Below are 14,970 nucleotides of genomic sequence, written 5' to 3'. Positions count from 1 at the left end.
TGGAGTAGAGCTAATTAACATTATATAATATCCTTAAATACAAAAAAAAAAACACACACAAAATATAATAGTCAAAATATAGTTACTCGTAGATATACGAATTAGAATGATCCAAACGTTTGCTGCGAAACAGTTACGTACCTATTCAATGTTATGTCGCGGCTCGGAATTATAAACGGACCGCATATTGTGATATTCCTGTATAATAATTTTGGGTGTTTCTAAATCTATACTAATCGGAGAATTCACAAGAAGGAGAGTGGACCTTTGAAACAATAGCTACGACAATACCAGCCGTAAAGTTCCTTAATTTGCGTAACAAAATGATCTATAACCATGTCATATCAACTTTTGATCTCGATCGTAGCGTCTTTAATAAATTCAAAATTAAACCCAAGTATAAGCCAGGGGCCAGGGGCAAACTCCCGAAGACTGTTAAGTCAGAAATTCTTGAAATTACTCCGAAATTATGGCACCGTCGTAAACTTTTCACGGCGGGCGTCAAGCTAAAATTAGTTAGTGCGACCACTCTAACAAATTGCTGTTAGCACGAATTAGTATGGAGAATAAACACGCCGTATGTTATTCGTTGCGTTGTCTCGTCTCCACCGCGAATCGGGCATTAAGAGTGCTTTCACCCGAAACGTCGTGTGCATCCTCTATAAATAGCGGTGCAGAGGATCAACTCGAAACGATTCTATTCCACAGTGAATAGAAAAACAAGAGATCATTATTTATTAGTTCGTTAGTTGGCTAATTTGGTCGAGTGCCAGCGACGAGCGACGCTACGCTCTCGCGCACTCTCCGCCGATCAAATTGTGCGTGCACTTCCACTCAACATTAATATTAACCATTTTCTTCACACAATCTTTCTTTTCAATATTCATCGCTCGCTGAATTTGAACTATCAAAACCTGAACGTCTCTATTCTACAAAAGGTCCGTGGATTCTTTTTAGAATATAATTTTGTCGAGTTCAGTAATATCTATGTATTGAAAGATCCATCAGAAACGCATTAACGTCGTACCTGAGGCATGACCTCGCGATTGTTTTCGCTCAGGAGCTTTACACGCTCAAATATATTTCCATGAATATGAGTATCGCGATAAACGGCGGGTTCAAGGACTAGTCTCTGGCACCTCCGGCCGTAAACTTGGGTTACTATTTGCTGAGTCACTTTATCATTAATTTCAGCAATAGACATACTTAATAGTTGCTTAGTTTCCAATAATTGTAACAAACTAGGCATAAAATATCGTGCCGGTAACGTTACATAGATAAAAGAAACATTAGACTTTGAACAGAAATATGGGTGTCGTGGCAAAATTTCACGCTGACCCAAACAGGAGATATGCGAGGCAAATCCTAGCGAAAGGGTTGAGTTGCGACGGGTCTAAGGAGGATTTCTCGGGAGACAATCGGGAGTTATGCCTGAAGGCGGGCGGGGCGCTAAACAACGGGCGCGCGGCCCGCCCCTTCTTTATATTTTCTTACTGCGTTCGCCGCCTAGCGGCGCGCGGCGCGGCCGGGCCCCTTACACGCTCGCTCGCTCACTAATTGCGCATTCTTCGCATAGTTTAGCCCTCCCGGCGAACCCTCGCCCGCCCCCCGGACCACGTGAAGCCGTGCGCCAACGAAACTTTCATACTCCCAGGATATTGAGCGGTTTTGAATGTCTTAACTCACGAACGTGCCAGCACCGGCTTTGTAGCCCAACTGTTTGCAACTACACGCCGCATACTGTGAGCTTCGCTGCTAACTTACACGGTCCGCAGCTGACAGGGCGGACTCCATTCAATATCGTAATAACACGCTTCCGACACACGCTAAATTGCTGCCTACAGTATTCATTGGTACGTGCCGAGTGGTAATTTGTGGTGCACTATTACGGTGTAAGAGAGGGACGCAGTTTTTCGTAGATTAGATTCGAGGGCGAGGGTGCGTCCGGCGCCGGGCGCCCGGCCGTCCGGTGACGCACCGGCTAGATTAACCCAGCCGGACACGTCCACGAGTAATGTGCTCATATATCGTACGGACGACGCGACCCAACAATTATTATTATATATATTACCCATCACGTTCTTAAACATTAGGCGGCGAGTAATTTTCTTAATTTGCGCCTAAGAAAGTCCATGATACTGTATCACGACGATAAGGGCCCTTTCCCACTAGGACACTAAAGCGGCGCAACCGTGTTAGGAGATAGAACCCTAAAATATTTTATTATCCGAAGTAGGACTAGCTGAAAAAGTGCTAGTATTAAACTTATTCAACCTTAGAACGGACAAATTTATTTTCATAGTTTAACATAAACAAAGGCCTTTGCCCAGCAGTGGGACATTGATTAGGCTACAGAAAAAAAAAAAAAAAACATAAACAAATAGTTTAGTTTTCACTGTAAAATCTTGACTAAAAATCCCAAAACGCTGCTTTTGACAACTTCTACTCTCGTGTGGGTTGTGACAACAAGTCAAGATTCCTATTGAGCCGCCAAGGGCCCCTGACAGAACATGTAATGACTACTTTACCGACTGCTTTTTTGCTGCTGCTGCTGCCCTTCGAAGCATGGCTCATATTTGGCCGTAGAAATGGGCGCTGAGGGTTCTCGTCTGGCACAAAAATTTAAGACAACGTGCCTGAGGGTGCCCATTTGGCCGCGATTCTCACCTCACCCCGGCTCGAACCCTAGTGGGCCGATAGCGATAAGTGCTAAATAATGGCGTCAAAAAACTAACTAAAAACTACCGTCTAGGCACCATTCCATGCTTCCAGCTCACCCTTGAATTCCTATCTGAACTGTAAACCCGAATACTATAATGAAAGCGTAATGGTAATCGCAGAGGTGACCGTGCCGCCTCTTGAAACGCAAAACATTTTAATGACCTTATCTCCATTTGAACGTGGATTTAAGCGGTGCATTTCTTTCCGTCTGGTAAATCACTTAAGGTGGACACATCGCCTCTTGCAAATTTGTTCAGCAATTCCATCTGACAGTGGGGCAGTCCTTTAATTAAAACAGGGACGTATAATGTTGGCTTCTCTTAATACGAGTCCGGTATAATGGTTGCCTCTAATTGTTCGACGTTCTGTTGTTCCACATTACAGCCAGGCTGAAAAGGTGACAGAATTTTGTCTCTCTACATAAGAAAACATAGCACGCGCCTGTATCCCCGAAGGGGTGGGCAGAGGCTTATAGTATACTAGTTGTCCGCCCGCGACATCGCCCGCGAAACATGATATTTCAAAAATGACAAAGTTTCATGCAAACTTTCAACCTACTTTTAACCCCTTAGGAGATGAATTAGGAGATGAATCTCGCAAAATCCTGTCCGTCCTAAAAGGAACCTCCGTGCAAAATTTGAGTAAAATATATATTATATTATTATTTTTCTGTTATTTTTACGTTTCTGTTAATTTGTAATTTCGTGTATGTTTCTTTTTCTACTGTTTTTGTATTGTAACTGTGGTGTCCTCTAATAATAAAACCTTTATTTATCTTCTTACTTTCTTTCTTAAACTAAAAATAACTAAAAACATAAAATACCGGGTTCTTACCGCGTTAAAATCAGGGATATCACATTCCCGATATTTCAACACTGTTGCAAGTGTCATGATCACGGGACGACTGATGAAATTGGAGTGGAAAAGGTAGAACCAAAATTTAAGGGCAAATATGATTTTAGCGCTTTAAGAACCCGGTATTATGTGTTTTAAATGTGGCTTGTTGTTTACTTGTGACTCTACCCATCCTATTCATTACGGACGGGAGTTTATGTATGTGTATGAAAATTGCGAAATGCTCCATACAAAATTTCATCCCCCATTTTAGGGAAGTGGCAAAAAGTCAAAAAGTAACCTAAAAAATATAGTACAGTAACCTAGTGCTTTTGAAGAGAGCTCCATCTCTTCAACTGACTCTACATAAAAAAATCACTTCAATTCGTCGCTCCGTTTTGCAGTGAATGACGGACAAACAAACATTTATAATATTAGTATGGATAGATTAATATGTGTTGACCGGTACACTCTACTATCGATATTTTTTGCAAGATCCAGTTATGAACGAAGTAAAGGTTAATCGAAACAATGTACTTACTTATTAAACATTATGCCCAGTAAGGCAAGAAACACTATTATAAAGGACATGTTGTAATATAAAGTTACTGTTTATTTATATATTATATTTTTTTACGAGTAAATAAGCTTAGGGTACTAGCGAATGTTCGGTTTGGTAGAAGAGATTTGAGTATAGAATAAACGTGGAAATTATAAACAGCCAATATTATGGTGTTAGTGACGTCGTAACGAATATTAAGGGGGATGATTCAGACCACGATTCTAAATTAATATCAAGTGGAATTTACCATCGCAAAATTCATGTTTTTTTTAGATTTTTTAAATTATTTTAAATCCTATACTTTTGCAATGGAAAATTCCATCATCATCATCATCAGCCGTACGACGCCCACTGCTGGGCATAGGCCTCCCCCAAGGATCTCCACGTCGATCGGTCCTGCGCTGCCCGCATCCAGCGGCTTCCCGCGACCTTCACCAGATCGTCAAAATTCCACTTGAAACTAACTCAGAATAATGAGCTGAATCATGCCTCTCAGTATTCGTTACGATGTCACTTACACCCCGTATATGACCCACTGCTGGGCACAGGCCTCCCCTCAATCTACCGGAGGGGGTATGGAGCATACTGCACCATGCTGCTATACTGCGGGTTGGTGGAGGTTTTTTACTGGTAATAGCCGGGACCAACTGTTGAACGTGCCCTCATCATCTGTGCCCAGCAGTGGGACGTATATAGGCTGTTTAAGTTATGTTTATCATTGTGCAATAAAGTGTTTCTGAATTGAATTGAATTGAACATTTTTCGTGAAAAGAATTACCCTCCCTGATTAGGAACCTAATCAAAAACCTGACATTTATTCCCGCTCTTAATCACTCAACTTCAGTACAAGGAACAATAATTACTATGACAACAGTTATACTAATAAAACACCGACGTACGGGCACAGAATACAAAATGCGGATTTCCCGGTTAATTTGCAAGAAAAAAAGGTTTTTTTTTGAGTAGCAATCGTCACGTACCGTTAACGAGCTTCTAAGTTAACATTGTGACGTGAAAACGTTTGCCCTTCCTGCATTTGCCCTTTAAAACACCTAAAGAAACACTTAATGAAACCGGGTTTAACTTTACGAGTACTAAATAAACATGTGATTTTCATCTAGAATTATGAGGTAATATTTTTATTGGACTAAAACGTCTAGAACACATACATGCATAAAATCTCGCCCGTAATACCTAATAGAGTGAACAGAGCCACAAATAATCAGATAAATCTTGCAGACACTGTTAGTACGGTGTCCTAAGATGGATATGATGAACCTAAGGTGACAAGCGATAGCTTATCGCCCATAACATTAGTCTATCATGTTAGAAACTACACTACTCCGGGTATAAAGAATTTCTAACCAAAGAAGCATACCAAAACCAGGAGCAAGTACAATGGGCATTTAAACTGACCACACTTGAAGCTATCAAGACCCCATGAGTTGAGAGGAGACAAAATAAATACCACTCGCTTTCCTCGAACCGACGACATACCTCGATCGAGATAATAATTGACGGTTCACGTCTCTTCACGGAATCCTATTGCGCAAACCTTTGTCGGCGTCGATACCACCTCCCTTTGTCTCGTGCCATATCCATTGTTCACTTTGCCTGTGGCCTTGATACCACTTCATAATCGAAAACGATGAGTGAGTAAATTCGATTTTGCATGACTGACTTTTCACCTCGAGAGCAGTCGGGATTGCGTCAGGCAATATCAGTTGGTTTCAATACGGTTTTATTAAAGTTTGCAAGTTTGTTAGGTTATGGAAAGTAGGTTTGATCTCAATAAGGAGTTCATACGTATATAGTCTTAGGGTGGTATTAATAAACCATTCTCAGTTTTGAGACGGTCCTCAAGATCATGTCAATGTAACAGTTCTCATATAAAATCAGGGACTTGAGCATGATCTTGAGGGCAGTCTCAGCTGAGATTAGTTTATTAATAGCAACCCTAATTTAGTATAAAGTGTTGGCATTTCTCGCAATATCATCACTGATTTAAAAAAGTACTTAAGTATTTGAATTTGGAAATCGAACGTCACCATGAATTCCATTGTTTTTAAGCTGTCACGCGAGTTTGCGGGACAAGGAGTTTTGGCGGCAATCTAGACTATGAAGATTTTTATTTATACATAAAAAAACATGCAACTGACAAATGTTATACGATTTGAAGCGAAGAAGTATTGAGAGGCTAAAATTGTTAGACTCGACTTTATAGTGTTATTTGGAATGAAGCGGAGATATAATTTTTGAATTGTAATTTTAATTTAATTTCTAATGTAAATATGGGTTACATGCCTGAAATAAAATGATTTTATTTATTTATTTATTTATAATTCGTTTACGAAGTTGCAGTGGAACTTGATTCACTTTATGTCCTAGGTACCCACGCGTCATCGAGCTTTCTGTTAGACCAACGCGATAGGTGGAGAGCCGTATCGCCGTCTATAATGCTCAAGCCAACTGTGATAGTGAAAACTGCACTTAAAGTAAATTAAATAACTCATTGGTTCCAAGTTTGTATGTGTCCTCTTTTAATCGGTTTCTTTATTTATTGATTAAAAAGATGCTTCAGATGTGGTGAATGGTCATCTAGCATGTCCGGACTCACCGTACATCTTGCCCTCGTCAGAGAGGATGATCTTGCGCCGGCCGCAGGGAGGGTAGATGGCCAGAGCCTCCTGGAAACTCTGTTCGATGTCGGGGCTCCAGACACCCTCCGCGTCCGCTGCGGACAAGTCCTGGAAAGAGATATGCAGATGTTAGTTCTAGAACTTTTCATTTCATTTTATGTTACGGAAACGATAACGAGTAAAAATTAAACAGATCGCATTTAAGAAAAAGAAGAACAGCCTCTGTGGTTTAGGGGTTAGAGCGTTGGGTTCGCGATCTGGCAGTCCGGGTTCGCTTCCCTATTCAGCCGCCAAAGACACCAGACAAGTGCCCTCCGAAGTATGGTTCATCTTACTTTCGGATAATCGGCCTGCAATGTCCTAACCAAACTAGGGATCACATAGTAATCACAAAGTGGTCTTTAGTGATCTAGTGAGTGAGTGAAGAAGATTATAGTGCATTATATTAAATTAAATACCATTCATTATGTATGACAGCCACTTTTTTTAATACTATAGTTTCAAGAAAACACTGTAATTGGGTGACTTTATCGTCTATTTATTAATTTCCATCGTAATTCTTTCCACAACCCACGTCTCCTAGAAAAGTCGGGGAACCAATCCAAAGCCGTTCTTCATTTGTTTTTCTCGCCGCGTAATTCTCACTTCCGTTCCCGCCTTTTCTGTTTACTTACTTTTTAAATTAATTAATTATTTGTATAACATTTACAATTATAAATAATTTATATTAATTCTATTTAATAATATTTTAAATCATTAAAATACTTTTAAATTATATGCCCATTTGCTTGAACGATAAAAGTGCAGGTAGATAGATAGATAAAATCTTTCTTTTTCTTTCTTTTTTAATAGTCTATATAAATTCCATCGTTTCGCAACTATTAACTTTAATCTAGTTAATATTCATGTTAGATATTGAGATATCTACTTGCAGATATTTCAACTTCTTTTGACTATAGGCTCGCGTTTGACCACAATCTCACCTGATGTAAGTGACTATGTGGTCTAGGGCGGACCACGGTTCGTTTATTTTATGAATGAACGCCAAAGTGGGTACAAATCTTGCCAAAAACGTGACACATATTCCGAAGATTTGAACGCTAACTTCCTGACATCTTATCCCGAAATAGGCCACAATTACTGCCCATATTACTCATCAAGACCTTGACATTAGCTTGAACATCTGCGCGGATAAAAGTGTATTCATATTGAAATATATTTAATGACACTTGTCTACATGAATCTATGAATGTATTAGATTATAAAGAGCCTTATGAATATGCATGGAGGAGGCACGCTAGATTCATACTGGTTTGTGACACAACTTGAATATAATCTGTGGTAAGGACCGCTACTCGTGTTGGAGGGAAATAATAAACGATAGCTTTTGTTTTTGTTATTTTTATTCTATTATTTATGCTAAAATTCCTTTAATGTTTTTTTTTATTTAAAACATAATACCGGAGTCTTAACGAGTTAAATAATGAGATTTATTATTATAAAACACGTTTTTTCTTTCTTTTTGGTGTCTGTGATCCAATGGGTTCGAACCCCGGTAAGGCATATCACTAAAATAACTTTGTGATTACTTTACAGATTGATTATCCGATGGTCCGAAATTAATATGATCTGTGCTTTGGAGGGCACGATTTGTCAGGGGTCTATGGCAACTCAATAGTAATCCTGACACCAGGAAGCAATCAAACGACATCTAAACATGAGAATCTGTATACTTCATTTACATTTTCAATGTCACTGAAAAAAAAGATAAACAAACAAATCAGGGACACTGTCCTCTGAAACATGTAACTGGGACGTCAATAAACTACTAGCCAAATAAATAAACAGAAAATGGCCCACATTGAAAACCACTCGGTTCTTTAAAGCGTTACTTGCGTCAATTTCCCAACCGATTTTTCTTCAAAGAAAACTTTTAAATTATACAGGCTTATCACGGACACACGTTAGTATATAAAACATATGTTAATACAACTGTCCGAAGTCTCAAAGCCGAGTGCGTCATATAATTAATAGCATCGAGTCTATTCTCAAAAGAAAATAAAAATAACACTTCGACTTGGGCCGGCGATCGAAAACAGTGAATCATGGTTCCTTAAAACTGTATCTGGTTTTGTAGCGACTCAATATTTGCTCGGTTCGTTCTGAAAAGTATTAGTAATACTTACCTTGCTTTTCTTTGTTGTAGAGCAACAGTTTTGTATGCTTGAAGACATTTGCTGTTTGTATGTGTTTTATACAAGCTGAAGTGCATGGCGTCGGCGCCGACCAAAAAGTTGGTGTCAGCGCCGACCGAGAAATAGTCGTCGGCGCCGACTCAGTAAGTTGGTATCGGGCGCTACAGCTGCTATTTGGTGAATTTACAGATGAACTTAGGTGTAACATGATAATATGCTAATGACAAATTCCCGCCAATAGATCATTATCATTGCGGAAAGAAAAAAAAATGCAGCTAGTCCTGTTTACGAAAATCGCAGCTTTCCATAGAAAAAAAAAAACGTAGTGTAAGTTCGACTGTAGATGGGTTTATAAATAAATATTAAATTTTGATTTAGGTGTACTAAGTCACACTAAAACATTAAAAGTATTGGGTTTTCCAAATTTAAAAGCTAAATATAGTGACAACGTTAGTGTCAGTGTGTGAGTGTAATAATATTGTAGCATTGTCTCACCTTTTCATCGTCACTCGCATCGCCGACGTCGAGGTGCTTGGCGTCGGCGCCGCCCGAGCCGTTGGTGTCGGGCGCGCCGGCCGCTGCGCTCCACGGGGACGCAATCGTGCCGGCTGCGAGCGCGCCGCTCGCTGCAACAAGTAAGCAAATAAAGGGTTAACATGTGTACGCACTTGTAACATAACTATACATTCATAAATAGCGCCGGTCTCTATCTGTGCGCTGTAATATGTTGGCTCGCAGATTTGTACGATGTACCAAACAAGTAAAAATTACGCTCTTCAAAGCATTTTGTACATCTTTGTACACGTGCGGTTTTTGAATTAGCTTTACGAAGCGTATATACAGTGACCTGAGAGTGCAATACAACAATGCGTTCAGGGCGCTGCTGGGGCTGTCGCGATGCTGTAGCGCCACCGGTATGTTCTGCGAGGCGCGTGTAGACGACTTCCACGCGATCATGCGTAAGCGCTGTGCGTATCTGTTCCGCCGTGCGCGTGCCAGCCCAACACCATCATGAGCGCATTGGTGGACCGGTTCGACTCGCCGCTGCTGAACCGCTGGGTGCGATTGCACGCTGTCTAGCTGCCCGCGGCTTCGGTGGTTCGGGCCGGCCTCATGTAGTTTATTTTTATGTTGTTCGTCTTTCGAATCTGTTACTAATACTAGGTTAGCCTAGTGTAAGCTTAAGCTTTTTGTCACTAACTAAAATATGGACTGGTTTCCGAAATAAATATTTTGAATTTGAATTTGAAATAGCCTATATACGTCCCTCTGCTGGGTACAGGCCTCCCCTCAATCAACTCGAGTGGGTATGGAGCATACTCCACCACGTTGCTCAAGTGCGGGTTGGTGGAAGAATTTGGGTTAGTATAACGATAACGCCGATGTGTAGTGTCTGTGTAAAACGAGGTGTTTTGTATGAAGTGTCCGGGGTACGCTACTACTTCGTAACGTGTTATGGTTGAGTAAAAACAGCGGTGCAAGTAACTTCTACGATTACTCCTAAGTACTTGGTACGAGTACGTTTTTTTTTTTCAATTCAATAGTCATGTTTTGAAGAGCCGTGGTAGAACGCTTGTAGTTTGAGGTCGCAGTTTCGAATCCAGCACAGGCCTAAACCAATGATTGTCGAATTTGTTTTCGAATTCTTGTTTGGATCATACATGATTATCACGTGCTCAGCGGTGAAGGAAAACATCGTGAGATCCCGAGAAATGCATTTTCGAATGTATGTGAGTGACCTAACCTCTATTGGGCTGGTTTTCCCTTCGCGGGTTGGAAGGTCAGACAGGCAGTCGCTTCTGTAAAAAAACCAGACCTGTCAAATCTTAATCTTAAACGTGATAATGATAGGGAGATGATAGAATTCAATAGTAATGTTTTAGTAGATAAGTACGTAGTTAGTACTACATAATCCAACTATGAAAGTACTATAGGAGCGCGCATTTGCGTCCAAGTTAGTTGTCTTAAGCATTGTACAGTCATGTGCAATATAATGTACCCACTTTAGGACTCTGTCGCACTGACATATTTGACATGTAGTGAGACTTACAGTTCAATTTGTCTAAAAAGTTAATGTGACATGGTACCAAAGTGTATATACATATTAATGCTTGTGACCGTACCTACATTTATGTACAATGCACATTCGTAGCCAAAATTCGAGCGGCGTAAAGGTATAGTCGAGTACAAAGATCGTTTGCGTGGTGACGGTGTTGTGACGTCACTCGGTTTGTTTGTTTGCCAGTTCCGATCTGGCTGTAAACTTCCAATGCCATTGTGGCCACTACGCTAATACATCAATGTAAGCAAAGACGTGTATACAAACTATGGCAGATGTTATGAACGCGCTGGTTCGTGCAAGACTGTGTAGTATAGAGGTTATCGAAGCGTAGGTTCGTAGGAGTAGGTTCACCGTTGATGAACTAAAGCCAAGGTAAAATTTGCGCAGAAGCAGTGTGGTGGAGTATACTCCATACAACAGCTATTGAGGGGAGGTTAAAAGTTGAATTTGTGAATAATTCCTTCATCATCGTTACTAATTTAAAAGCCACACTCTTGTCGGTGTAGCATTCTCCTTGCTACTTTTTATTCCTTCTTACCATCCGCTCCGCAGTACCCTGTCTGACGCGAGTAGAATGGCGCCCAGAGCAGTCTATTTCAAAGCCGTACTAGGGCTCCTGTCCTCCGCCTCTGAGTAGTACTGACAGTTACTGCTGCCCTCTGTCAGGTAAAAACACGGTGTCAGAATTCCTTTCTCTTCCGAATTGTTGAGTAATCCCTGACTTCCATCTGAATGGCCAGCAAGACACTTGTGACCCCACTGGTGCTGCAGATGTCTAAGGGCGATGGTAATAGCTTAGCATCAGGAGATCCTTCTGCTCATTTGCCCTCTAGGATATTATAAAAAAAAACACGGTACGACATCTGGAATTAGAAAATCCCAACCAGTGTCTAAATCCGTCTGAATTTCTCCATAATGACATTAAAAGACCTTACTGGAAGACCGTTGAAAATGCGAAACATTCATAATGAAAACAAAAATCGAAGGGGCCAGATTCTTAATACCAAATAAGCTTTGTTCCCTAAGGATCCGGGGGCAGGTATTCGGGAAATTTTCATATTTACTGTTAGAAATATGCAGGTGGATCTTACAATATAAATATAATATCAAAACGGGGAATTTCGTTATGAAGATCGGATCGAGTCAAGAAAGTAAAGTATGCGCGTCTCGAAGACGGGGACTCGCTACGTTCACATTTTTACCTCCAGATTTACCTGAAATTCTGACAAGATTGTTACCGAGATACTTGAATTCAAATTCAAATTCAAAAATATCTTTATTCAGTAGGTAACATAGTTACACTTTGAATCGTCAATTTTTACATAATGAACGTCTCATCCGCCTAAAACTACTGCAGCTTCTCACAACCTGTATAGCCGGGGAAAAGAAGCTGCAAGAAAAACCTCGGCACAGGGCCCTAGACGTTCTTTTTAAAAAAAAATAAAAATAAACATAAAATATTGATATACAATTGAGTAATTTAGCTGCCTAATATCAGTTCTCAGACAGTTAATCCCATGCATTCATATCTTCTAAATAATCACTAACTTTATAATAACCTTTTTTGTAAAGTTTTTGTTTAACTACTTTCTTAAAGCAGTTGAAAGGCAAATTCTGAATGTCAATGGGAATCTTATTGTAAAAACGTATACATTGCCCCTTAAAAGATTTAGTAATCTTATGTAATCGACTGACTTGTAAAGCAAGTTTATTTTTATTCCGGGTATTAACAATGTGCCGATCGCTATTTTTTGCAAATAATCCTATATGTTTTTTTACATATATTAAGTTTTCAAAGATATATTGTGATGCCATAGTTAAAATATTAATTTCTTTAAATTTATTTCTAAGTGACATTTGTTAAAGGTAAGTATTATATTTTTATTAACGTTGGTAACGCTGGTACTCACTTTGAGAGATATACACTACTGTCGAATGTCAAGTCCTAAAACCGAACCTTTTAAAATCTAAACCCCATTGTTTCACGTTTGTGTTTGGAAATCTAGACCTTAACAGGTTAAGGGCCCAATCTCACTAGGACACCATGGGCGACCGTGGTTGCCCCCAACAAAATGTATGGAGATGTATGCGCAGAAATTCTAATGGGATAGCCAGAATCACCAGTAATCAAAGACAACTTACAGTCACTTGAGGGTTAAAAGGGCCACATCGAACCAATTCATCTAAAAAAGTACTATTGCAATGTGACAATTGCGCATATAGAAGCAAGTGCGCAATGCAAATGTCAAATAGTAATATTGTTTTTTTTTTGATGAACTGCTTGGATGTGGCCTCTTTAACCCCTACTGTTATTGTTGTTGGCCATATTGCTTTTTAGCAATAAGGCTGCGGATTGTGTTTTTTTTGTCATTTTTGTAACCATTTTTAATGTTGTGTTTATATATTATGTGCAATAAAGCGTTTTTGTATTATATTATGAAGTCCTACGATTTTATGGTGATAAGGGATCCCTTGAGTGAGGGAACTGATCAGTCTATCTCCCTTAACAATTGTCCTTCATGTTAGAAAGGACAAAATCCCTCGGATTTACGACATGCTGGGAAGTTAAGGAGTAGCAGCAGCTTCTAGCTAAAATGAAAATTAAAACTTTCAAATTGTACACACATTCATACATACATATATAAACTCAAGTCTATTTCCCTCCAGGGTAAGCAGAGACTATGGAATTCCATTTGCTTCGATCCTAAGACACCTCACTTGATTCATCCACATATATTTACATATATACACATACATTATATATTTCAAATTATAGATAAACTAATCATAGTTATAATTATGTTTTCCTTTTCCCATTGTTTTCTTCCTTTTTTAGCGACAGACAAAACTTCCCAAATGTTCTGCATTGTTTTAAAAGGCCACCGGCGACCCCATTTGCATATACTAGCGTGATAAACAGTTCTACAAATGTGGAAAAACACAACGTTTACCAAAACAACATTCACGCAATTATTTAACCACAACTGACAGACGATAACAAAATTGGAATCAATATTAAACACAAAACATGTTCTCTTAAATAGCTCATCTATATTATCGCAATAGAATCTTACTTCCTTTCTTCTTTCATTTTTATGATATAATAATAATCTTCTATCGTGTGGGTTGTGAGGTAAATTACCAACCTCATCAACCCTGGTGTCAGGGTTACTATTGAACCGCCATAGGCCCCGACATGACTCATATAACGACTACGTACTGGCATCAGTAAGTAGAAACCAGGACCAAGGGCTTAACGTGCTTTCCGAAGCACGTATCGTCTTACTTTCGGACAATCAGGTGATCAGCCTGTAATGAGGTTGGTATTCACCTCACAATCCACGCGATAAGAAGAAGAAGAAAGACTTTATGCATGCTCGCCGGTTTAGAATACTCTTGACCTGCCCTTTCTTTAAAACACCCTGGACCTCATCACGGAATTACGCGTAGGAGTTTCTCTTTCAACTCTACCACTTAGAGCCCTCATCACAATTTAGCAGTGAGTTGATGGTGATAATCTATAGTAACATGTTACTTAGTAGTATCAGATATAAACTGCCCATCTGACGTCATCACTAATTTAAGAGCCGCGGTCTTGTCGGTGTAGCATTCTCCGTGCTACTTTTTTAGGGAAGAATAGGGCAGTGGTTTCCTTCTTGCCTTCCGCTCAGTACTCTGTCTGACGCGACTGGGATGGCGCTCAGAGTAGTCTATTGCAAAGCAGTGCTAGGATTCTTGCGCTTCGCCTCTGAATAACCATCTGACGTAATACACTATAACACCTACGCCTACATACGTCATTGTAGTCCATTGTACAGTATTGTAAAGCTTTAGACAAATGAAGCAGAATTCTTTGATGATAATCGCATCCTTAATGGGCGCTATTCTTTTAAGATAGTTATTCTTCTTCTATCGTGTGGGTTGTAAGGTAGATTACCGACCCCATCAACCCTGGTG

General features: G+C 39.8%; 2 protein-coding genes across 4 annotated transcripts in view; both read right to left on the bottom strand.

Moving 5' to 3' along the window:
• Positions 1 to 14,970, bottom strand: part of LOC126382366 (lysosomal acid glucosylceramidase-like) — a 251,263-nt gene that overhangs the window by 42,707 nt on the left and 193,586 nt on the right. The window lies entirely within an intron of this gene.
• Positions 1 to 14,970, bottom strand: part of LOC126382379 (protein scalloped) — a 152,213-nt gene that overhangs the window by 20,592 nt on the left and 116,651 nt on the right. For both annotated transcript variants that reach the window (XM_050032214.1, XM_050032215.1), the window contains exons 3-4: positions 9,447 to 9,577; positions 6,735 to 6,864 (exon numbers count right to left, since the gene is read on the bottom strand). In XM_050032214.1, the coding sequence (XP_049888171.1) occupies positions 6,735 to 6,864; positions 9,447 to 9,577 (261 nt within the window). The remainder of the gene's footprint in view (positions 1 to 6,734; positions 6,865 to 9,446; positions 9,578 to 14,970) is intronic.

This window comes from Pectinophora gossypiella, chromosome 4 (genome assembly GCF_024362695.1).
Source record: "Pectinophora gossypiella chromosome 4, ilPecGoss1.1, whole genome shotgun sequence".
Taxonomy (NCBI): Eukaryota; Metazoa; Arthropoda; class Insecta; order Lepidoptera; family Gelechiidae; genus Pectinophora; species Pectinophora gossypiella.
The sequence above is the reverse complement of the archived record's forward strand: the minus strand, read 5'-3'. Positions and strand labels throughout refer to the sequence as shown.